The following is a 25,540-nucleotide window of genomic DNA, read 5'->3' as shown; positions in this document are numbered from 1 at the left end:
GAAGCCCCCTCCTGGAGTGAGAGGGGTGCAGGGCGCCCCCTGTCCGCTTTTTGGGGTGCAGAAGCAGGGATTTGGGGTCGGCGGCGCGGAACCCGTGCGCGAAGGCTCGGGGCGGGCCGGGCGCCACAGCGGCGGCACCCGCGTCCCGCCTGCAACTCGCTCCCCCGGCCGGCCCCGCCGCCATGTCGGGCTTCAGCCCGGAGCTGATCGATTACCTGGAGGGGAAGATCTCCTTCGAGGAGTTCGAGCGGCGCCGGGAGGAGCGCAAGAGCCGCGAGAAGGTCGGCCCGGCCCCCCCGCCGCCCCCCGGGCTTGAAGGGGAGCTGTGCGTGCCGGGGGGGGGGCGGCCGCAGCGGGCGGGTGGGGGGTTCGAGCCGTGAGGGAGGCTCTGCTCTGCTCTCCCCTCCCCTCCTCTCCTCGCCTGGGTTTGGAGCTTTCCTCCCGTGTCCGCACGCGTTTATGGCCTCCTTGTACAGTTCCCCGCCTCGTGTTACCTCAGCGTAACGCTCAGCTGGTAACAGGCTCTCCAGGCAGTAGTCAATGGTCACCGCCTGGATAAGAATAGAAATACCTTCAAGCAAACGGTGCCGGGTTTATTCGTTTAAAAATACAGCGCCTACCACACCTGTGTCCCCTTGCAGGGCGAAAGCTGGAATCCCATAGTCTAAATGCTGATTGTAAAGGTTAGGGGGAACGGGGATGAGGCGCACTGCGGAGCTGATCAATGATATTGTTGGTGCGCACAGGATGGCGAAAATGCGTCCGCTGAGGAAAACAGTGAAGACATCGATGCTCCATCTTCATCCAGAAAGGCATCTGGGAAATCCCACAGTCAGGATGAAACAGAGGGTAAATGTCAACGTGATCATGTCCGTGAAAAATATATTTTAAAGGTGGTTGAATCCATTTGCTCTTTAATACCTGGCTTTCTATAAACACCTGTCAGCTCTTTCAGACCTGTGGGCACTGAAGCACATTGTTACAGTGTATGTCTTTGTAGGACGTTCCCATTCTTTTCTAGGCTTTAACTTTGTTAAGTGTCTTTAAAGGACCGGATATGGCCAAGCGGTCATTTTTTCTGGGAATACCTCCGTTTGTTCCCCTCCTGGTTTGCTAACCATCTGGTCCCTATTATTTACTTTATCTAAACTTACAAATACATTTTAAGTTTTTAACGCACCTCAGAAAGTCTTCTCGCTGTTTTGTTTTGTTTTTCTGTGGTTATCTCTTTGCTAGCCTCCTTGGCTGAGACTTGAGTGTTTCAGAATATTTGATTTGACTGTATGAGAGTGTTGCCTACTTGCACTGTCATCCAAAAAGTAAAATAAAGTAGCTAAAAAGAGGGTTTGTTTGCTTTTATGTTTTATTTTTTTATTTTTTCCCTTCCTGCTCAGTTATCTCCTGTACTGATTAGAGGGCCTGGGTCTATTTCTTCCCTTATTTTTCTGCCAGATATTCCTGGCGATGGATTCCTTGGATGGCTTTCTGTGTGAGGTTACTGTGATGGTAATGTCTCCTTAGATCCCTTAATCAAATAACCTTAATTTCTTTGGTATTCCTCCATAATGAAAGGACTTGTAGGAAGTAGTAGGAGTAGCACTTTGTTTAGTTTGTATCACTGCTTGGTGATCCCATGCTTCAGGTTCTGGATTTGAGCCTGGGCCATATAGCACTGCAGTCTGTTTCAGACACCAGGACTTTAGGAGGTAAATGTGTACTTCCCGCACTGGCCAGGGCGTATCTTGCATTGCCAATACTGTGAGACAGCAAAGTGTGACTCCTGATCTCTTTGTGTTGGTTCCTGGACTCAATTCTTCCTCTTTTTTTTTTTTTTTTTTTTTTCTTTTTCCTTTTCTTTTAAATATCAAAATAGGATTAAATTGTCTCACCTTACATATGCCTTGGTGATGCCTTTTACTGATGCCTCTGAAGTATTTCCAAGCTGTGGTATTCTGCTCTGTATTCTGCCCATGATTTTTTCATATACATAGTCTTTATCAAAGAGAAAATATATCCCAATAATATAGCGCTAATTTTTCTCTTATTATGGAGAACACAGAAGTCTCGAGAAGTCTGTAGAATCAAGGATGCATTGATAATATTTATCACTATTGAAAGAGTTTTTAGTAGAACTCAGAAGTAAAATGATAGAAAAGTTCATTGTTAAAATCATTTTTGATACACTGATTTTCAGAGCTGGTGTTCTGTTATCTACAACCAAAGAAAGTGAAATAAAAGAGAAATGACATTAATCTTTTTTAGTCAGAATAAAAATAACCAAATATGTTCTGAAGACTTTCAAATGTATAAACCCAGCTGTAGTAGCCAAAGTTACTCTTGTCCATAGGCAAAGTATAGTAGGTTTATTTTTCAGTCACGTTATTCTGTCTGTGTGTCTCTATCAAATCGTTCGATGTCCAATCCTCCAACTGAAATCTTCCAACACTATTTATTTTGATGGCTAGCGGATGAAGAGAAATGAAGCAAAAATGATTGCTTTTAGTCTCTTTTTGCACTGAAATAAACTTGTGGGCAGTTATAACCCTGGGTTAAGATTGTAATTAAAGGTTTTAATTTAAAAAAAAAAAAAGGTGAATGTGTCTAAAATTATATGCTTTAAGCATATTTATTTTGGACATATAGCATCATATATTTATTTATGTTAAAGAATTTTGTTATTTCTTTTTCTGAAGATAAGTTAATAATGTGGATTTTGCATTTACACAAGTGAAAAGGTACTCATTGTCATGGATAGAGCGGATAGAAGATCTTATTTTAAATTATTTCTAAAAATTGTCTGTTGCGTTATTGTTTAGTGTAATTGTCTACTCAGCCTCTTCAACTGAGAAGCTTTATTCCATCTGACCAGTTCAGTGCTTGAAAATTACTTAATATGCTCCTCTTGTATGGATCGAGAAAAATGTTGAATAAACTATTGCTTCGTTCTGTGTGTTCATCCCTATGTTTGTTCGTATCAAATATCCAAAAAATGTTAGAGGCTGGGAATACCAGGCATTGGTGATGAATAACCCAGTGTTTGAAAACCAAGGAGGTTGTTAGAAGCTCTTCTGCATTTCTGTAGGTCTTTTTCTTACAGAATAGCTCTTTAAAGTGGGCTACTAATTATGAAGAATTCTGTTTTCTCTGTACTTGTCCTAATAAAGCAGTGTGTGCTTTTGATTGTTATAAGCCTTTTCTGCTTCTTTCTCAACCAGGAGAAACTGCAGATGGCGTCAGTAAATCTGTTCATCGAGTCTTTGCATCCATGATTGGGGAAAATGAAGAGGAGGACGATGACGAAGAGGAAGAGGAAGAAGAAGAGGAAGAAGAAACTCCTGAGCAGCCAACAGCTGGAGATGTTTTTGTGTTGGAGATGGTCCTAAATCGAGAGACCAAGAAAATGATGAAGGCAAGTATTTAAACTTTTGTGTAACTTCTTTGTATCTTGCAAAATGTAGTAAAGGCCAGTTTGCATGATTTTAGCTACATGCTGAGAGACTTGCCTGTAATAATAATTCTGTGTAGGAGACTTCTGCTTGTGTTGGTGTCCTGTCTTTGTTTTTTAGAAGAGTACTGTTTGGAAACTTTCAAAAATAATGAAGTAAATTTTTCCAGTGTCTGGATTTTATTTATTTTAGATATCAGAATTATTCTGTCAGTTATGAAAATTAGCAAGTATTTTGGTCGGTCATTTTGATATTGCTAGCACTTAAATAATTCGTTATTAGGTTGTGTAAAGCACAAGTGTGATTGGTGTCTTCTGTATTTGGGCACAGCTGCATCATTGATAAAAATATCAATATCCCTTTTCCATTTAGGAGAGAAGACCTCGCAGCAAACTTCCTCGTGCCTTGAGAGGTCTGATGGGAGAGGCCAATATCAGGTTCGCACGAGGAGAACGTGAGGAGGCTATTCTGATGTGCATGGAAATCATTCGACAAGGTATTTTAGAATGCTAAAAAATCCTGGCTTTAAGAGTGGGGTGAAATGGTCTTGTGCATTAGGAAATTCAGTGTGGCTTCACTGATTATGAAAATACTCAGTACAAGGAATGTCATTGTGTAATTAGCATGAAATTAAGAATCCGCAGTGCGTTTATGTTATTATTTTGCTTTAGAGAAGAAACTGTTACCCTAAGTTTGCAGCTTTCCACAGATTACTTCCATCTTTGTAAAACTACAAAGTGTAAACAGCTATTGGCATAACTTCTAGAGTGGAAAAAATGCTGTAAACGGTTGTTTTTAGGTTTAGTCAGGCTGTTTAATGATTTATAAAAAAGGAATTGGAAGCTTATCTGCATTTTTTTTTCTGAATTGAAACAATAATGTTGATGTTTCATTTAATTCTGGTATCTGTTGTTTGAAGAAAGACAAGTTTCTTGTTTTCAAGTAGGTCTTAAAACGATAGTTCTTAATTGTTCTCTTTCTTTTTGTAGCTCCTCTTGCTCATGAGCCCTTTTCCACTCTTGCCATGATCTATGAAGACCAGGGTGATATGGAGAAATCATTACAGTTTGAACTGATTGCAGCTCACTTAAATCCTAGTGACACTGAGGAATGGGTTAGACTGGCAGAAATGTCACTAGAACAGGATAATATTAAACAGGCTGTTTTTTGCTACACAAAAGGTAAGGTAGCAGCGATTTTAATATTTTAAAGTAAATGTTAGGTGCTAATGGCAGTCGTTGTATTGTTTTCTCCTGCTTTCCAATTTAGTTTCTTCAGTTTGCTAAGATTCTGGTACTTCTGTCCAGACTTTGGTAAAAGATTCATGAATCTTTATCATAGGATGTCCTTTCTTACAAAAAGCTCGTGCATGTAATGATGTGTCCCTTAATATTCTGTCAGTAGGCGAGTGATGTTACCCTTATGGTTTTGGAGAAGAAAAAGAGAGTCCTAGCTGAATTTATTTCTGGTAGCACATACCTGCGTTTCAGTCTGGTTTGCTTTTCTCAGGATATTTATTGATACAGCTTTTTCTGTTATCTGTTGTCAACTTAAAAATTGCTGGTGTTTGCCAGGGCTTTGGCAGTGGAGTAATCAAGTAGATGAATATGAAATTTGTTACTTCCTGTTTCTAAACTTGGGTACTAATATGCTTTTTCTTGTTGCAGCTCTGAAGTATGACCCAACCAACGTGCGTTACCTATGGGAGAGATCAAGCCTGTATGAACAGCTGGGGGAACATAAGAATGCTATGGATGGCTATAGGCGTATTTTGAATCTCCTGTCTCCCTCTGATGGAGAGCGTTTTATGCAGTTGGCTAGAGACATGGCAAAGTAAGTTGGACTTAAAAATAGTGTGATTTTGTTTCCCAGAGTTTCTCAAAAGCTGTTATTAAAAATTCTTTGGGTGATTCAAGCTGGGTGTGTAGCTGAAATCATGCAGGTGATTTTTCTGGGAATGACCACATACAAGCATGCACCCATGCATCACATGTATTGTGATGCTTCCAAAGACTGAAATGTGGGAATTATCCTGTGCATGATCATTGCATCATCACAGAAAGGTTCTCTTAGTGTATGAGAATAAAATGCAAATACTAGTTACTGGAAACATACCTACAGCACACAAAAATATACTGCACTTGTATACAATTGTATCTGTACAATATTGCTAGAGACCTGGAATCTCCTTGCCAGCAAGTCTGAGTGAAACAAGGTATTAAATCTGAAATGTAGTCTTCAACACGGTGTAGTTTATATATAGTTTGAGTTGTTTCTGGAGTAAATTTCATCCCCTCTACCATCATCTGGTCATCATCTCTGCCCCTTCTGGTGTTCTGCTAATGAGAGAAGATCAGGTCACAGAAATTTTCCTGAGACAGAGGAGGCTTTGGGTTCAAGTGTGTAGCTCTCTAATCTTAGTTTTCAGTAAGTTGTTTAATTGCTTTATACCTCTGCTTTCTCATGCATAACCTGTAGAAACCTGTCATTGCATTGTTTCAAAGACACTTAAGTCTTTTGATTTTTTTGGTTGTAAAATGCACCAAAAATGCAAGAAGTGTATTGTAACAATATGATTATTGGAGTTCTTTGTAAAACTAGGTTAATGCAACACATCATTGATAACCTGGTTTTAGGCAAGGAACACTGAATGAAAATTCCTGTAACATCCCAACATATATGGGATTGTTTGAATATATAGGGGATTATTGGTAACTATTTGAAATACATTAAAATTGCCGAAAGTTTTAAGGAAAGAAAAACTACCTTCTTTCTCACCATCTTTTGTAATTTACTCTCCCTAATTAAGATATTTTCAAAAAGACAAAGAAAACATAAAGGCAAAGAAATATGAAAAGCCTCTTGGCAGTGATCAAAGTATATATTATCAGTTATCTGAAATGCTTAATGTCTCTTATCTGCATTTTATAGGAGTTATTATGAAGCCAATGATGTCACCTCTGCTATCGAGATAATAGAAGAAGCCTTTACTAAACACCAGAGTCTTGTCTCTATGGAAGATGTTAATATAGCAGCTGAATTATATATTTCCTCCAAACAGTATGACAAAGCACTGGCGGTATGGAACATTAAATGCATTTGTGTATTGTATTCATCAACTCTATGCCAGTCAGAATGTGTAGTTTGTATTCCTGTAGTGCTTAAATATGGTCATATTTCTATAGTGGTAGAGATGATCAGATACTGATTGCTTCCTATTAGTTCTGTAGTAATCAGCATTGAAGTTAACAGAAGGGGGCAATCAACAGAAGGGGGATGTTCTAGGTTTAACGTTTTGGGGTCCCTTCTCTCCTTCTCTACAATTGCCATAACCTTAGTAGCCAAAAGAGACCTACAACCTGATTTGGGTATCTGTTGTACTACCAGCAAAAGGAATTCTTGAAGGTGAAGGTTAAAATAGTGGCACTGAATGGTCTGATGCTTCAAATGCAGACCCTTGTGCTCTATCTGGCATACCTGTGTTATGACTAATAATTTTTGCTTTAAACATTAAGCACAAATTCCAGAAGGACTCTAGAACTTCACTCTAAGATATCAAGAATTGGCAAAGGTCGCATATTTGTTCTAGTGGTTATTCACTCTCACTTTTGAGGCATGTTTCCTACTTGATTTGATCTGGCTTTCAGAGGAACATCTTAAGCATCTGGCCATTATTATACTTAACCAAATAGAGTGAAGAACCACTAATAATTGGGACTTCCTCCTTGTAAAATTTGGTATTTAATTGCCTCTTTTTTTTTTCTTTCCTACCTAAGATTTTATTTAGATCTCTCTCTGACAGTATAAAGTATTACTAGCCTGCAAGCGATTCCACTGACTCTTCTCTCTATACCTCTTTCTAGTTTAAAAATCAGTCAATTCTGTGTACACAGTATTTGGGTACCAGGTTTATTAATATAGTGCTCAGTTGTAGAACTGTGCCATGTTTCTTCTTGATTATTCTCCCAGGTCTGTTCCTGTGATGTTTCTTGCTCCCAGGTAGCTGAGTGTGTATTTTAGCTGGTTAACTGGACCTTTTAAAAGTAATTACCTTAATACAGTCATGTTTGTTCTCCTGAGGGCTATGTACTCTGTTTATTTATCACTCTGGTTTTGGCAACAGTAGTGACTTAAATATTTACTTTACAATTCGTGAACAAAAATACCCAATCACATTGGGTCTTAGACCAGCAATCCTTAACACTTGTGCATTTCCCCTCTCATACCTCCTTATGGGCAAGTGAACGTCTTGGCCAGTCTGTTTATGATTTTAATTTTTTTAATTAGTTGTTCTGTTGTGCTAGTTTTATTGAGGTCATGATGTATGACCAGGGTTGCTATAAAGCAACTCTGTATGTAGATGTGAGTGTTATTTTATTTTTTTTTTAAATGAGACAGCCTTTGCAGTTTCCTTGCAGTGTGTTAGGCTGAGCGAGCGTTGGAGCACTTTGGAAAGATCTGTGGAGAGCTTAGCTAACTACCCGGTGCTTTGCTTTCTTTTTCTATCTTTTGAAAGATATAAAAGAAGTTAAAAGTTTTATTATTATTATTGTTGTTGTTGTTGTTGTTTTATTTTTATTATTATTATTTTAATTTAAAAAGCAAAGTAGGATGAAAGTAACTTTTGTTTGCTAAAGAGATGCTGATTAGATCATCTAAGTAGTCCAAAAATAGTGGAAAAAAAGACATCAAATGATGAAACTCGATACTAGTGACCTAACCCCAAGTGAAATGAATACCACTTTTCTTCAGAAAACTTTTGTAATGTCTAAAGCAACTGTCATGTAGACTGGTTACTCTGTATATCTTTTAAATCTTTAGAATGATATGAGTTACTTTTCTGTTTTAGGTTATTACTGATTTTGCAGGAATTGTATTGCAAAAAAAAGTGTCTGAAAAGTGTCCTACTGAGGAGAAAAAAGGTAAGTAGTTAACTAGCGGTTAGTATGACCCTTCCGTTCATCTAATGTGACATTTTTCTTTCCGTTACCTTTTCAGTTCCTGAGAGTGTTTTTGATGCATGATGACAGGCTTTTCTCTTTTCAAACTCTTCCATGTTTTTAATGAGTTACATACCATGACCTCGGAGTTCTATAAGGAGTTACTCTGATGTCCAATTAGCCCCAGTGACTCATTAGAGACAAGGACTGCTCTCCAGGCAATTGGAGGCCTCTTAAAGTTCTAAACATTCCTTTGAGTGTTCACATCAGGCCAGTTATTCCTGCTAGCTAAATAGCTTCCAGAAAAAAATCAGATAAACCTAGTGGCATCTATACTCAAGAATATCAACCTTTGACCTGAAACTATTCTTCTTAAATCCTACTTCTGTTGTTAAACATTTAAATGTTGTGGTTTGTACCAATACCTAGGGATATTAGCCTGTAATTGTGACTTGAATAAAATAGATGGTCTTTGAGAAATCAGCTTTATGAAAGCCATTGCTCAAGTCTGAACGTATTTTTGTTTGGGCTTTAGAATGATCACAGCATGCCAACTCTTACGCAGACAGTCTGTTCTATGATTCAGCTGGTCGGTTGTTTCAGCAGTACAGGCCAAACCTAATGCAGGTTTAAGATACTTCTGTTGGCTTTTTACTTCAATGGAGTAGATGAAAATATAGATGATCAGAGAACATGGTGTTCAGAACAGCTGTCCTGATAGGAACAGATAACTTACAAGGAGCACAACTGTAATGAGTCTGGGAATTAAAACACAGTATTGGCAAGTTATCTAAGTATATCATTTCTTAAGACAAAGCTGCTAAACTACAGAAGGTCTTGGTTCCCCACCACCTGTTGCTTTAAAACTTTTTTTTTTTTGATTGCTTCTTGCTCTGCTGTTCTTCAAAACAATGTACACTTCTCAGTTTTAAAAAAGAGTAAGCTACCAGTCAAATGCGGATTCAAAATTAAGTAACTTTTGGTTTAGCCAGTGCTACTCAGGGTAAACTGTTTCTGTTTAAGAAGATACAGCATCAGTGGTGGAAACTCAAGAAAGCCAGGAGGAGGCAGTGACTGACAGCCAAAGTCATCCAGTTGCTGAATCGAGCACTGCAGGTAAGTAATTCAGTTGTTGAATCTAGTACAATTCTATGAACTGATCATATTCTCAGGAATCAGGTTGCAGTCATAGCAAAATCATGAAAGATTTCAAACAGTAGGAAAATAGGGCTGTCTAGAAAAGGTTCCTTGTGTATTGTTGTCTTTACTCAATATTTACTTTTAACCCAACCAGCCACCAAAGTCAAAGCATTCTCCCAGGGCTTACCCATTTTGAAAATGATTTTTTTTATTTTATATGAATATAGCAGCAGGTGAATAGCTGCTCTCATGCTGGGCATTAAGATGTTCAGAGAATGATGAATTAAACTGCATGCAGTAACATGCAGTAATTGGATGTGGATGTAGAAAGTCATAGGGAAGCCTTAAGTTGGGAATCACTGTTTTTCTTAGGTTTCTTAGGTTTTCTTAGGTCACCCTTTCAATTTTCAGTGTAAGAATTAAGGTGAAGGGAGAACTTGAACAGGGTAGTTTAGGATGTTTAGTGACTGCATGTGCAGTTAAGTACGATAGTATAGTTTTACTGGGTGACCGTTAATTTGCTAGCATGTCGTCTCATGCTTGCATTCTCATCAGACTGCATTCATTCTAGGTGTTATGTAATAGTTTGTAGATTAACTGTTTAACAATGTATATAGCCAGGTCCCTGACATACAGGGCTTACCACTTAATACAGGATATTTCCTTGAGAAAGCAAGAAGAAGAGAGTAGAGGTGCCTACGTTGTTAAAGGAAAGCTTTATGTAACAAATACATCTTAAGACAGAGGGGGAAGGCTCCAAACACATCCTACAGGATCTTGCTGTTGAAGTTGATGCAAACTGATAGCACGTGATATTTCAGATGAAATAATAAGGATCAGAGTCAGTAGAAAGCAGTTGTTCCAACCATCAGGGAAGATACAAAAGAAGGGAAGAGGGCAGGCGTACACCAGCGTTTGCTAATCATTGAGAATATACTTTCTTGATCGTAGCTCAACATAGCCTGGAGGGGATGTGGGGCTATGGGAGATACTTGTTAAAACATACGGGTTCAGAAAGAAATTTGTTGTCTTCTCACAGCTGTGGAGAAGGTTAGCTGCTGCATACCTGAGGGGGTTCCCATAGATATCACAGTCAAGCTGATGGTGTGTTTGGTGCACCTGAACATCCTAGAGCCACTCAATGTAAGTAGAAATCAACTGAGAAATCCAGTCAAATTAACAACGCAGGTGATTTTTGCTGTCTTCATATGACTGAGATAATCAAGAGGGCTGTGGAGATTTTTTGCTTTCCTCCCACCTCAAGACAGATACCTAGCAAACATCTAATAACAGAAATGCTCTTTTTGTCCTTATATGTTTTGCATTCAGTTGGAAGTGTGCCTTACTAAGGCACAGTAAATTACTGCCTTTGTGCTGTGACAGACATTGCAAAGTTCTTGAACACTAAGGAACATATCTTTACTTTGTTTTAAAGCCCTACCAAATCCTAAGACCGTTCTTATGAAAGGTGTGGAGTGGTAAGATGTGAAATGTCTAGAATAGACAATTAGGGCTTATTCAGCAATTGTGAAATTCTTATCTTTATTTTTCACTTTTAAACTAACATTAGAAAAAGGCAGTGTAGTTCAGAATGTAAATAGAATAAAAATCACAGCATAAAAAGGTGAGCTTCCAAAAACCAGATCTTAAAGTGGTGGTGTTGCTGTTTATTTGTGTTTTTACTATTTGTTGTTGTTTTTAAAGCCACTCTTGACCACTCTGGTAGAACAAAATCCAGAAGAAATGGGTGACTTGTATTTGGACGTTGCAGAGGCATTTCTGGATGTTGGCGAATACAACTCAGCACTGCCTCTCCTGAGTGCCCTTGTCTGTTCTGAACGATACAACTTGGCTGTTGTCTGGCTTCGGCATGCAGGTGAGAAGAAGCAGGGCTGCTGAACATGTGGTTCTGAGAGGTGATAGGACAGTGCCGAGCATTTCCAGAGACCTTTATCTAAGATCACTGGAATTTAGATGCACGTGTTGAACAATAATTAGTATTTGCAAAACTATAATTGAAGTTTACTATGAGAGCCCTATCATGGAGGGTTTTCTTGTTCTTCTTACAGACTGAAATTTCCTTCACCTAAAAATACTTTATTTTCATCTAAGTGAACAGCATCTGTTCTCCATTCAATCCTGAATCAACTGATGATGCTGTAAGTTAAACTATAGATGCATCAGTGTGTATTTCTGAATATTTTCACTTTAATAATTCATATTTTGAGTGGTTTTAACTGGAAAAGCATCTGAAAAGTATGTTAACTATTTTGCTTGTAACGAATCTTCTTTTTCTGCCATTTAAGTGTGTGGTGGTGTTTATGCTCTATTTAGAATGCTTGAAGGCTTTGGGACACATGGAGCGTGCTGCAGAGAGCTATGCCAAAGTTGTTGATCTTGCGCCATTGCATCTGGATGCACGAATCTCACTTTCAACACTTCAGCAGCAACTGGGTCGGCCTGAAAAAGCTCTGGAGGCTCTGGAACCCATGTATGATCCAGATACACTGGCTCAGGATGCTAATGCTGCTCAGCAGGTGAGTAAGGGGCTCTGTACTTCTAGTTTATGATGTGTTATTTGCTGAACTATGGTAGTGGTCAAAGATACCAACTAGATAGGGCCAGGGATTGATACTTATCTATAGGATGGTGAGCTTTTGCAGCAGAGTGAATGATTCATTATAGGATATCAGGGATGAGTCCTCATGGCTCTTTCTCCTTGACCATTTTGTCACTATAATGCCCCACCTGATTAATTTATGTTGCATACAACCTTTTGGCCACCGAGAACCAGTCTGGACACCAATGACTTTCTATCAAGTTGATTAGCAGATGCTACATACAGACTAGATAGGTGGTTTGGCCTCTACTGATCGTAAGTGCTGTCTTAGCAAAGGTCTACATGTATATCCATTCTCCAGCAGCATTATCACCATGAGTAAGAGAGATGCTCAGTCTCTGAAATTTAGGAATTTGAAACAGTAATCACTGCAGGGCGGTTTAAAGAGTTTTTATGTGTGGTGGCTAGGATTACAGCTCTGTAGAAGCTTTTACAACCTATTAGTTCTTTTTTGAGTCAAAATTGTTTTTATAAACTCCTTCTCTCTGTGGGTGGTTGAATAATAATGTTCAATAACATCTAGGAATTAAAGCTGCTCCTCCATCGTTCAACGTTGTTGTATTCCCAAGGCAAAATGTACGGTTACATAGACACTTTGCTTACGATGCTGGCGATGCTGTTGAAGGTAAGCCAGTTTATGCAGTTTCGCTTTAACAAACTTGTCAGCCATGAGTTGGGTTAAGACAAGGGACAAACAAACAAAGGAAGAAAACTATGCAAATGTTTTCATAGTTTTGTTAGATAAAAGTCTTGCAGGGAGCCTGTTAATTCTAGGGACCCATAATACTGTTGTTTGCTACCTGTTGTGTGCAGAACAGAGTATCGTTTGTGAGTATAGCTCATAATAGCTCTCTGTTTCTGAATATATGTAGAACATACTAAAAGCTAAAGCTGCTTTTTACCTATTTAACAGTCACCGTAATGCTTTCTTTAGATTTACTTTCATGCAGATACTAATTTGTATTTCAATAACTTCCTTTTGAGTTACTTAATCTGTCTTTTCTTGTTACTTAGTGAGCAAAGAAGAATTTATTTAGCTAGCAAACACAGCGGTGGTGGTGGTGGTAGTTTTGTTATTTTTTTATTTATTTTTCTTTAACTTGGAAGTGAGGGAGGGGAATATTTAGGCCTTGATTTTATCCATTTCATTAGAGTCATTACTATTTTATTGCACTATCTGAATAGCTGACATGTTCTCTCCCATTAGCTTACTGTGTTGTGGTGCTTCTAAGCTGTAGATTGTTTGGGCACACAGTGTGAGCAAGATGAATTGGCAATGAAACTGGTTTTGACGTAGGATGTGTTAATGTAATCTGAAATGCTGCCCTTAAATTTGTTTCTAGGTAGCAATGAGCAGAGCTCAGGTGTGTTTGATATCTAGTTCCAAATCTGGAGAGAGACACCTCTATCTTATTAAGGTGTCAAGGGATAAAATTTCTGACAATGATGACCAGGAGGCAGCAAATTGTGATGCGAAAGGTAACGTTTTATTAAAAATAAATCAAGAAGATGATCCCGTTTGTTCTGAAAAATGAAATAAAAGTTACTATTTTGCATGTTAAATCCATGCAGTTAATGTTAACATTGTTTTATTTGTAGGCCAAGGAAAGCAGCAAAAATGAAGACAATGTAACATCAGGGAGCAATCCCCATTCAGAAAAAAATAATATAATTACTGAACAATTTAGGTTGAGAACGACCTCTAGAGTTTGTATGGTCCAACATTCCCTTCAGCCCATCTATAATACTTGTAACTCTAGAAAATATTAGAAATACGTGTTTTAAATTGGGTGTGATTTTTGAACTTGGTTGAGCCAGACTACACAATTCTTAAGCACTGTTTGGTAGATGAAGAGGGGTAACTTTAATGCATTCCTGTGGTATGTTTACAGCTTTAACTGCATGTATTTTTTGTCATTTGTTCACAAGTTTTGATTGTTCCCGCCCCCCCCCTTTTTTTTTAAAGGAATTGCACTTAAATGGGGGAAAAAAAGTAAATATCTTTATTTTGCCTAAAAGATCAGTTTGTTATATGCATGTTTGTTTGTTTGTTTAAAAAAAGAGTATCTCAATTTTCTGGACTTACTGACTTTAATATTTTTAGCAATTTTTGCTGTTCTCACGAGTGTTCTGACAAAGGATGACTGGTGGAACCTCCTCCTGAAGGCTATATATTCCTTGTGTGACCTCTCCCGGTACAAGGAGGCAGAGCTCCTAGTAGATTCTTCTTTGGAGTATTATTCATTTTATGATGATAGACAAAAGCGCAAGGAGCTGGAATACTTTGGGCTCTCTGCTGCAATTCTGGACAAGAACTTCAGAAAAGCATACAACTATATCAGGTGGGGAATTGACAAAGCCGAACAGTCTGGTCTCTAATTCTTTCCCCTGAGGGTGTAGTCATACTGCTGAATTTCTGAAGGAGGCAGGCTAATGCTTTCCAGCCTTCCTTAAAACCTATGAGCCTGTTGAAAAAAAAGGAGCTTTCTGATAGCCTTAGATTCCAAAATAATCCAGTAGGTAGTTTGATTTGGCCAAAACCCTTCGTTCTGTGTTTCATCGTCAACTTTCCCTCGGTCATTGATCTGGTGTTGATTCCCTTAGGCTGTTTTTATTGCAGATATAGTATTTACTTTATAACATTTACTGATTTCTTGTATGGCTTTCATTCTATAGAATAATGGTAATGGAAAATGTCAATAAACCTCAGCTGTGGAACATCTTCAATCAAGTTACCATGCAATCTCAGGACGTCCGTCACCATCGCTTTTGTCTCCGCTTAATGCTGAAAAATCCTGATAATCATGCATTGTGCGTCCTAAACGGGCATAATGCATTTGTCTCTGGCAGTTTCAAGCATGCTCTTGGTAATGTCGTCACTGTTCTAATTTTAACAAATACAGTTCAGTGTTTCTTTTACAGACTTTCTTCATACATCAGAAAATTATGCATGGCTTCATAGTGTTAACCTGATGGTTTGATTATTTTGTACACAAATCAAAGCATTACTAAATAGTTTGGCTAATAAAACTTAAGCTGGTAAGTCTAGCACACGTGGCAATAGTAATCCACTTGCAAAGATAACTGAAGGCTGATGGTAATAACAAGAAAGACAGAATCAGACCAACTTAAACAGCAAATAAAGTTGGTTGGACATATTAAGTAGGCCATGGAAGTAAACCTACTGTTTTAAGATGAGCCCTCCAAATGTCACACTTGAGACATGTTGGAGATAGAGCATGCGCCTGTTTCGTCTCAAAAAGAAGTTATACTGTGAAGAAATGAGAAGTAGTTAATATGCAGTCTCCCTCATGAATTAATTATTGGTTTTGTTAAAATAAAATCTACATATGCGTGTTCCATAGCTGTCCAGTAGTAATAATTACTTGTTTTCACTGTAATTCATGAAAGCCTTAGTCATGAACCAAGGGCCACACTGTGCGAGGGACAGTAATCTTTCACTACTTCATTTATCTTTGCATGCTTTTAAATAATGTTTTTTGTTGTTGTTGTTTGTTTGTTTTTGGTTTTGTTTTTTTTTAGTCGGTAAGGTGCTAATATTTGATGTACTTGGGCATAATTATTCTAGCCAGTGTATAGCTATAACTAGCTGGTATAAACAGTGATGGTTTAATCAAAATAACAAAATCGAACTTTAAAAACCTAACTGTTGAACACAGCAGTAATTCTCCACACATCCGGTATATAAATTCCTGTATTTGTTTTCTGTGTATTTTTAAGTAGGTATATTAAACTGTTTCTTTTCTTAGTTTGCACTTCTAATTTGAAGATTTACTTATTCATCCTTAAATTCTCAAGGAATGTTTTTTGCAACAAACATCCTGATTTAGCTATTTGCTTTTAGGACAGTATGTGCAAGCCTTTCGTGCAAAGCCCGATGAACCTTTGTACAGTCTCTGTATTGGATTAACTTTCATCCACATGGCTTCTCAGAAATATGTGTTGAAAAGGCATGCTCTTCTAGTACAGGTATGTTAGTAATTTTTACCTATAGTGTTTCCTGGCTTTGTATCTTACAGACAATGATGGTAACAACATATTGTGTTTAAATAACTTCTCATAACTAGTAACTCATCTCAAAAGAGGGAAGTAGTGAAATGTAAATACAGGTGAGTATGCTTTTGAGCTAAAGTTACACCCATCTGAATCTCATCTTCTCATACTTTCATAAACTGCATAGTTTAAAAAAACTTTCCAGACTTAGAAGGTGTTTGTTTGTTTATTTTTTCCTGTTGTCTTTTTCTCTTTCCCCTTTTGGACGATTCTGTATAGCTCTTAACATAAAGATCTCATGAGCTCCAGTCTAGGCTACCCTCAGTTTTTCAGCTTTCTTACTCTTGTTTTTTCTTTCATGTGTCAAATTGTTACAAAACATAGGCTGATTATTCCCAAACAGAATCTTGAAATCAATTTCCCGTGCTCTCCACCAGTATTTTTCGTTAACTTGAATTCCTTTTAATTACTGTGGCTACTGAGCTCAGAGTCAGCAGCGTATGATGAGGATCTTGAGCACTCATGACTTGTAAAATTGCTGCAACACTGTAGCTTTTAATTGGATTTTTGACAAAAGCTGTAGGTCCTTTGCTACTCTAAAAGGAGACCAGTTACGTTAATATCCAACTTGCAATAGGCTTGCAATAGGCTTGCAGATTTTGGCCTAATTTTAATATATTTAGACACGTCTTTCTGTAAATGACTTGCCTTCCTTACCTGGGCTGCTACATTCTCCTTTTCTAACGTAATTGAACAATGTCCTATTTATGTTACCCTCCAGTGATACAGTTCCCTGCTTTTCTCTCTTTTCTCTACTTACTTTCATGACACTGTTTTTTTGCATTCTCTCTTGCTCCTGTTGTAGTTAATAGTTCAGCCACAATGACGTGCTGGTGACCTAAATTACAATTGCTAGCTGCTGATGTCTGAACTAATTCCTCATTAGAAATATTAGAAATGAGGAATTAGTTGAAGAAGCTATCTTTTTTCATTACCCACATGGTCTTCTTTGCAGTGGAATCATCATATTCCAAAGTGATAGTAAAATGAAATGTAAATTGCTGCACAGGAGAGGATGAAAAAGTTGTGTGCTTCATTTTTTTGCCTTCTGAATTCCTCTCTCCTACCTATCCTCCCTAAGTTTCCCTCAGGACTTATTCAGTGCAAAGTAAACCACTGCATTTTAATATAAAATAATACTGTATTTGCCTTTATTTTTCCCTTTTGTTCCATATGGGAGGCAGCCATTTGTTTGAATAGCATCATACAAACCTTGAGCAATGAACAATACTCGAAGCTGGTAGGCAGTGACATCCTTCAGACGAGAAGCAAATGACTTCTCTGGCGTTACAGCATGTCAACATATTAGCAAGGCCAGTTTGTTCCATCAGTCTGTCACTTTATGCATCCCCCTCTTTTGTGTCTTCTGGACCACCAGCACCCCAGTAGGCATGAAGTCCCTGTGGGATCCTGCTTGTGTGTCTAATCCACAGGAGGAGCAGGTATTCAGGCTAGGGTTGGCAAGGAGATTATACCTTGGATTCTGCTGGTCACATAGTTTACATACATCATTATATATTTTAATTCTAAACTAAAAGCAAAAAAGTTTAACACTTACAGAGCACTTTGTTTTGTTAAGGCATTGCAGTGGCATTGCTGGGTATGAGCACCCTTTCAAATTCTGCTGGGGACATAGCAGTAAAACATCTGCTGGCTTCAAGTGACATGAACTCTTGCCTTCTGCTTAGGATATATGATTTTTTTCATGCCTTTATTCAGTGATGTTTATTCTTAGCCACTTTATAAAATGACCTGCTGGTAATTGCCCTGGTAATTGGTATTGAAGTAAATACACAGAGCTCAAGACCAAGAATACGCTCACATTCCAGAACTTCACGGAGTTCAGCAAAAAGCAGAGTGTAACCATTTCTTTCTGTTATCCAAGGCAAAGAGAGGACAGGGAGAGAAGGTTTATTGTGTTTAAAAAAAAATAATCGCAAAGAACAACAAAAAAATAACTGATGGAGGAGGGTGACCTTTTAATGCATATATTTTTTTAAGATTTTGCTCTAGCCTGTCCTTTAGCTGCGTGTTTTTTAAGACAGCTAGCTCTTCTGAACATTAACTGGTCTTTTATGTTTGTGTATGTGTGTATATATTGCATATCTATTTAGCAAGTTAGTTCTATAGATCACTGTACTAAATAACTGTGAGATCAATTTGTAATATATGTATCTATGCATATATATACACACCTGGTGCCAGCAGTGGTACTGAGACTGACAGTACATTTTACACGGTCTCAACAATCAAATGTGATTTCTGGGGGAATGTTGGGAAAGCATGGATCAGAAGTTCAAATAGCCACATTTAAATGTCTTTTCTCTAGTATATTTTGTCCGTCTTCTTAATGGGAACATTCACAATGTGCATGGTATGTGTACAGGGGTTTTCCTTCCTTTTCCGATATTTGGATCTACGTGGACCATGTCAAGAATCTTTCTACAACCTTGGCCGTAGTCTTCACCAGCTGGGATTACTGCACCTGGCAATCCACTATTACCAAAAAGTACTTGAACTTCCTCCTCCCACCTTGGAGGTAGTGTATCTTTGTAAGTTCTATGTAGTGGGTAGAGTCAGGTCAATGTTAATTTCTCAGCCATAGTTTAATTAAGTACATAAGATCTCTGTAGTTGAGAACTATTTATATTGTAATTCCCTGTCACTGGAAACCTGATTGTAACCTGATACACACTTCTGCATGTGTGAATTTCAAAGACTTAAGTATTCTGAGGGATTTCCTAATAGGCTTGAAGTTGCAGCAAAAAAGGTTGCCAAACTTGATCTGAATAAATAGCTGAACTTAATATATATTGCACGCAGTATTTTATAACTGGAAGTTTTTTGTTTTATAAACCAGCATGCTGGAGTGATATGAACCAGCAGATAAAGAATGCCATGGGTTTGCTCTGCAACTGATCTGAATTAGATCATCCTAATACATTTACAAGTTTGGTATAAGAGAAAATTTATGCCTAGCTTTGATATGCATGGGTAGAATAACAAGTTTATTTAGAAAAGGGGAAGGGTTGGTAAAGTAAGAAACATTAGTGTTAGTGAACACCAGGTGTTCAAAGCAGCAATATTTCAACCATGTAAAAGACAGAGGCAGTATTTGTATTCTGATTATAGAAACAAATACTTTACATACAAAGACAAGCTCAGTAGAACTTTTCTGGTTTATGAATTGTCTATCAAATTTACAGCTAATGTTTTGAGTATGTAATTGCATAACTCTTTGGTGATTAACAGGCAGAAACTCAAAGAGGGAGGGCACAAGAAATACTATTGCTTCTGTACAACTGAAAGCCTATGCAAACTACAAATATGTGATTTGATTACACTCTGCTACTCAAGTTTCAATTTTATACTTAACTTTGCATATAGGTAACTTAATTATTAATTATATTTATTATTGTTATTATTTTTACAGGGAATAGAAACTGATCAGACAGACTTGAGAAGAGATACTGCCTTTAACTTGTCACTTATTTATCAGAGCAGTGGAAATACCAGAATGGCTCAGAAGATGTTGTATACTTACGCAGTTGTATGATGAAGTTTGTGGCAGGTAGAAGTGGTAGTCTTTGTATTAATTCTTGCATTATATAGTGCTGGGGAAACTGGTTTTATATACAGCTTTTGCTGTAGGTGGGTAAAGATGTGGCTTGTGCTGTATATAAGTTGGAGACTTTTTCTACTGCTGACTTTTGAACTGTATCATGTATAGATGGGAACAGTCTGTTCCAGGTACGATGCTGACATACTTGAGTGTGTCTTCTCTGAACTACTATGTAATCTGATATTCAGTTTCGTGTACAGAATCAAACAGAGAGAACTGAAGCCCAGTATTATCTTTAGGAAAAACAATGTGCAATATTACAGCTAGTTACAAGTGAGGTTGTACTCTAATACAAAAGAAGGAAATAGGTTCATACAAATCCTTAGAGAACTCAGTATTTCAAGCTCTTTTAAATGTTCAGTATTTTCTAGGAGTTCATATTCCTAGCAGCTGTTCTATTTCAAGGAGGTTGATTTCTGTTTCATTAAAATCCATGTGACGGTTGTCCTTCTTTTGAATTTGTTAATAAAAATTCTGAAGTTAATGATGTTTGTTTACTCATTCTCAGTAAAAAAAAAAAAAAAAAAAGTATGCTACTGAATAGCTTATAGCAAAAAATAAAAAATAAATCATACAGCTTGTTGAAAACATATTACAAATGTTCTAGATTTTTAAGTAGTTCTGAAAGTTGAACAGTAGCATACAGTAGTTGAAGCAGGCTGCTTCCAGCCCAGCAGGAGAATAATAAAGATAATACAGCTATATGTATACATAGGAAGGTTCCTGTACTACAGCAAAATAGGGGTGAAAAAGTATGGTGAATAGAAAACAAGCCATGCTGTTGCCTCCTGAGCACTTGTTACTTATAGTATCACAGCTAACTACTGCTGTTTGCTTTCAGCCCACTTTTATGTGTATTTGTGTATTGTAATCATTTTGCACAATTGCAATCAATGCTCAAGAAATGACTGTTGTGAAATTATCTAGAATAGCAGTAAAGTCAAGACAATTTTGTCTCAGCTCAAACATTAAATAATAACATAGTGCATGTCCTCTTCAGTAGATAAGTGCTGGGCCCTACTGAGGATACAAAAGCAAGAGACAAACACCAACAAAGTCCCACTGATTCAGAAAAGCACAGCATATTTATTAGGTACTAGGCAACACTGCCCTAATACTAAATAATATAATACTAAATAAATACTAAATATTCATGCTAAATTTGCAGAAATAACTAAAATAATTATTTTATTTATACGTCAGTATGGAGTACCATAAAGGGCAGGAGGAGAGTGACTCTGTTACCTCTGTTTCATTTCTTATTCTTTGTGATACCTCATCACTTTTTGTGGCATGATAGCAAATTGTTTGCTGCGTGAACTAGAGCTGACTTGTGACGTATGTACAAGCATAGTATTGCTGCATCACCTTGGGGCAAAAATTCTCCATTGAAGTTTTCCCTATTGTTTATTGGGCTCTGCACATCCTACCCCTTGGATTTTTTTTCTTCTTGCAGTGAATGACTTCTGTCCCTTCACACGAAAAAGGCTTCTCATGTTCCAGCAAGTACAGTCCTCAGCATTGAACTAATGCTTAGAAAACAGAAGCCAGAGAGGTCCAGCATTCAGGTTCCCTTTGCGTTACTCTGTTTACAAAACTGTATAAAATACTCAGAATCCTCTTGTTTGTGTATTTTATAAAAAAGACTTGACAGGTTGTTTTTGTTGTAATTTATTTTTTAAGAATTGCCCTAGAAATTGACCGGTGTTAGGGTATTACTACAAATTATTTTTGACCATAACTGCTGTTAGAATTCTGAATTAGTTTTGTAAATCTAGGAGGTATGTTTTTTTAACATTTGTGGGGAAAAAAAAAAAAAAAAAGGAAAAATACATTCAGGATGCTTTTAAACTTTTTTCTAAATTGTCTTTAAGCACTAAATAACAGAAAGTTGCATTCAAATAAACCCAGTCAATATGGACCGGAAAATTCACATTGCTAGCAAACAGTGTTCAGAGCAGCTGCACTAAACAATTCTGAGTGTCTGGAAGGAAGAGATGCTGCTTGTCTTGAGGAAGTCACAAGTAAGTTATCTAGAGCTTTCTGGAATGTTTGTGGAGAAAAACTATAAATGAAAATAGGACTTAAATTGTTTTGCTATGTCCAACTTGCATTAATGGCTATAAGATAGGCAGTCTTTAATTAGATTTCACACAATTAGATTTTACACCATTTAAGAAATATGTTACATTGCTGTTGTGCAACAGTGACAGACATTAGAGAAGACTGGACTTCACACAAAGAGAGACAAAACAGACACCATATAAATGTGAACTCCCCAATGAAAATAAGTTTAAACAGGCATAGCCCATGTTAATTGTCTTGCCTAGGGAAACACCAAAATGCAGAACATGAGATGTGTACAGAAAATACGTATGTTTATCTAGATCACTATCCAACTGTTTAGCAATTATTGTGTTTAAAGAAAAGAATTACAAGATCTCATGTATCATGTACTTTTGGTGTTTGAATGGGTTTTATACAGTAGTTGTCCCCAAAGCTTTTGGAAAGAAATATCTTGTTTTGTGCCTTTCAAAGGGATACAGGCTTCTAATTTATATTGTTCCAAGAAAAAGTCCTGGTTTTAATCAGTATGATTACTGTTTGTATCATGGTTATGTTTGCCTTAGCACAAAGATAACCCCAAGTTTTCTTACTGTAAGGTCAGGGATGAACACCCTGGAGTTCTCTCTTAATTGTTGCTCCTGTAGTTCTGTAATGTGGTGCTAAATCTGAAGTAAAACTCAACCCAAAACTCGTCCTGGACATCTGGAGCAGCTATTTCATTCTTCATTCAACTCACAGAGCTGTGTTACTTGATAAAGCAGATATAATCTAGCCTTAAGCTAGTGCTAAAGGCAAGAGGGACTGTGATACAGTAATACATTACAATTACACTGTATCTTAATGCTTGCCACCATAAATGGTGAACAAATTTAAAAGAAGCAGGAGGATGTGTTGAATCTTGAATAAAACATTACTACACAAACATAAATACCATGTTTAGAGTCCAAAGGCATATAATCAGACTTGGCATGTCGATGTACAAAGTAACTGTATATGCATTGCCCTAAAGGACGCAGGGGATTCTGGAACAAGGAAGGTGAGAAGAACCATACCCTTGAGGTATGTGGTACCTTGGTAAAAACTCCCGCAGAGGAAACCTAGGAGTGGTCAGCTTTATTGTCCTGTCATCATGCCAGTTACAGCATGCTTCATCCTCTTGCACAGGGCAAAGTCACAATCATCAAAGTCACAATCATTTGTCCCTCATCAGGCAACCTTCTTAATCAGTCAATAAAAATGCATTCAAATACAATTCATTCATTAAAACACAAGAGTGTTAAAGTGTAAGTGCTCTTCCAGAAGACTTTTTCAATTGTCATTACAGTTTGAGTTAACACCAGGCAAAACTAGATTACAGTTTTGATTGCTGTTTGCCTGAGGGCACTGTGGAGGTGGAGACACACAGATTTTGCTAAACCATCTAAGCAGATCTAAGGAGCAGGTGCAGCATACATGCTGGTTGATCTCTGAAGGAACTATTTGACTAGGATGAAGCTAAACCCATGCTGGATAGGCCTTCTTTTCAGCAGCACAATTTAATGAAGATCAGGTGAATGAAAAATGTAGACTGGTTTTAACAGTGTTCTCAGCCCCCCCTTGTTCCTTGGAACATCTGTTTGCTTCAAGGAGGTCTCTGAGGTCAGGTCTCTCAGACTTAGTCCAGAGTACTACCACGTAAAGTCAAAGTTTAGGACCAAATCTTTGTAGAAGCAGGATGACCTAATCCTGCCGTGTCCTTGGGCTACTCTCAGGCTCCATCTGTATTCAAGTCTTCCCTCTACACTAAACAAGTATTGTAAATAACATGTATAGGTTCTATAGAGATAAATAATACCACTGATTGCAGAGAAGCTGGCAATCAGTTCTGTTGCAGCAGATCAGAGTGCAACAACACCTGTACTGAAGCTACGTTGTATTGGCAGGTCCACACAGAAGAATAAGCCGCGGCAGAGCTGAACTGATCCTTGGTCAAACAAGCACAAAAACTGAACATGTTATAATCATCTTCAACTTAATACAATGTAAGTCATCTATCTGCTTCAGGTACTCTTTCCCAAGTTTGTTATTCCATATTAAGATAGGTTAAACAAATTCCACAAATTCTTATGAAGGTATAACATCACACACCTAATGAATTCCTTATATGCACCTAAAATAGCCCAAGGCTTATGTTCCCTCATGACCCAGACATCATCTGTCATTAGAAGAAGCCAGTCCTGCCAGTTCTTCCCTGTCCTGGCCACATCATCACCTAGCCACAGCTGCATGACACTGTTTTCAGCAATTCACCAGATTGTTCTGCAAACCAGTGTGAGATGTTTTGCTAGCACCTGCCAGGCCTTATTGTAAAGCTGATAAAAGCGATGAAAGCAAAGATGTAGCAGATCAGCAGCACACAGTTTACAGTAATGATACATACAGAATAATTGCTTTGCTATAAATAGTGGTTTTGTTATGGTCAGCCTCATGATGCAAAGCACCTGAGTCAAAAGGATAATCATGGTAACTTGTCTCTCATGCACACACACAGACACACACACACAGAACAATCTCTGTAATGTAGGTGAAAGGTAGGAGGTAACAAACCAGAATTTACAATTTAAACAAGAATTCCTAGGTCACTGATACATGGGTGTCTTAGGAGCATGTTTTATTTGCAGTACCTTCTCAGTGATACAAAACTATCTTGGATAAGTAAGGTTGCTGATTCTTCCAGTACCTGGGTGCTGTCAAGGAGTCTCCCAGTGGCAGGTGATGCTCTCCCTGGGCTGGGAATCACCCAGTGAAATGAGCTCATTTCCTGCCCAGCTCACGTAGGCCTTCCTGCTGCTGAGCTGGAGGTGTTGGGTGCTCATCCTGCTCTCTGGGAAGGTGTAAGGGGGAAGCTCTGGTTGCTTTTTCTGCTGGGGAAAATGCAATATTTTATGATGCTGATGACTATTTGGGGAGTCTTTATGATTATTAATGAAGAGGTTAAAGATTAATACGTAAGCCTCGGCAAAGCTAGTAAAAGTATCTAAGAACTGCCAGTTATGGAGAAGGCTGATGAATCTACACAACCAAGGTAAGCACAGCTTTCAAAAGGGTTGCTGCAAGGATTTGGAGGAGGGGAAGGAGAACCACTGAAACAAGTGAATGCTGGAAAAAAAAATATGCTAGCTGTTAACTTTCAGACAAGTATTTAGTTTATGAGCAGCAACAAAACATGAAGCACGTACAATATAACTTCTCAAAGTATGGAAGTAGTACCTTGAAGCTTATGTAATTGCATATGTAATGGTTTTGCATATTTGTTTCCTCCTCTTTTGCCAAAGTCAGCATCAAACTATTCTAGAATAGGAAGAAGGGTCTGCCTTCCATCCATGTGTAAGAGCCAATTAAAAGTTTAGGCAACTGAAGTTCTGACCAATATGAGCTGTCAGATACTTCCCTGAGCCTATTTTCTTTGCTCTCTGAAAAGAACATGCTTGCATTCTTTACTATCTCCTTGGAGCTACTGTCTTCAAAGTTCACCAGCTGGTGGTTTTTCAGACAATCTAGCTGCAGGCTGTAAAACTCTGATTTGAACCAGTGCTGAGCTTCTTTCAGGTTATTTGTCATCTAGGGAAGGCAGTGGTAATTAGAACTGCAG

General features: G+C 37.9%; 2 protein-coding genes and 1 long non-coding RNA gene across 6 annotated transcripts in view; 2 read left to right on the top strand and 1 right to left on the bottom strand.

Moving 5' to 3' along the window:
• LOC113844152 (uncharacterized) overlaps positions 1–461 on the bottom strand; it is a 37,164-nt gene extending 36,703 nt beyond the window's left edge. Inside the window, exon 1 of the long non-coding RNA XR_003498443.3 lies at positions 216–461. This is a non-coding gene — a long non-coding RNA (uncharacterized lncRNA). The remainder of the gene's footprint in view (positions 1–215) is intronic.
• Positions 24–21,498, top strand: GTF3C3 (general transcription factor IIIC subunit 3). 4 transcript variants are annotated; one of them, XM_027461808.3, is made up of 20 exons: positions 24–281; positions 747–849; positions 3,216–3,409; positions 3,819–3,942; positions 4,436–4,627; positions 5,114–5,279; positions 6,378–6,525; positions 8,296–8,368; positions 9,410–9,502; positions 10,566–10,669; positions 11,231–11,402; positions 11,861–12,063; positions 12,670–12,771; positions 13,490–13,625; positions 14,251–14,488; positions 14,823–15,013; positions 16,012–16,136; positions 18,607–18,759; positions 19,654–19,791; positions 21,299–21,498. In XM_027461808.3, exons 1-19 carry the CDS (start codon positions 183–185, stop codon positions 19,774–19,776), a joined length of 2,739 nt encoding a protein of 912 aa, XP_027317609.1. In that variant the 5' UTR covers positions 24–182; the 3' UTR covers positions 19,777–19,791; positions 21,299–21,498. The 4 variants fall into 4 exon arrangements, with proteins under 4 accessions (XP_027317609.1, XP_027317610.1, XP_027317608.1 ...); XM_027461809.3 differs by lacking the exon at positions 21,299–21,498 and having other exon boundaries at positions 9,413–9,502; positions 19,654–20,326; XM_027461807.3 differs by lacking the exon at positions 21,299–21,498 and having other exon boundaries at positions 19,654–20,326.
• A 3,053-nt stretch (positions 21,499–24,551) lies between these two features.
• The window catches only part of HECW2 (HECT, C2 and WW domain containing E3 ubiquitin protein ligase 2), a 192,474-nt gene continuing 191,485 nt past the window's right edge, over positions 24,552–25,540 (top strand). The window contains exon 1 of the mRNA XM_072040570.1: positions 24,552–24,973. The gene's annotated coding sequence lies outside the window, so the exon portion shown is untranslated. The remainder of the gene's footprint in view (positions 24,974–25,540) is intronic.

This window comes from Anas platyrhynchos, chromosome 7, assembly GCF_047663525.1.
Source record: "Anas platyrhynchos isolate ZD024472 breed Pekin duck chromosome 7, IASCAAS_PekinDuck_T2T, whole genome shotgun sequence".
NCBI classification, from domain to species: domain Eukaryota; kingdom Metazoa; phylum Chordata; class Aves; order Anseriformes; family Anatidae; genus Anas; species Anas platyrhynchos.
The sequence above is the reverse complement of the archived record's forward strand: the minus strand, read 5'-3'. Positions and strand labels throughout refer to the sequence as shown.

Excerpts from the sequence above, each read along its gene's own strand:
- GTF3C3 (XM_027461808.3), top strand. The coding sequence starts at position 183 with ATGTCGGGCTTCAGCCCGGAGCTGATCGATTACCTGGAGGGGAAGATC. Across the intron at positions 10,670-11,230 it reads ACATCCTAGAGCCACTCAAT|CCACTCTTGACCACTCTGGT; the intron begins GTAAGTAGAAAT and ends TTGTTTTTAAAG. Across the intron at positions 12,772-13,489 it reads TGCTGGCGATGCTGTTGAAG|GTAGCAATGAGCAGAGCTCA; the intron begins GTAAGCCAGTTT and ends ATTTGTTTCTAG.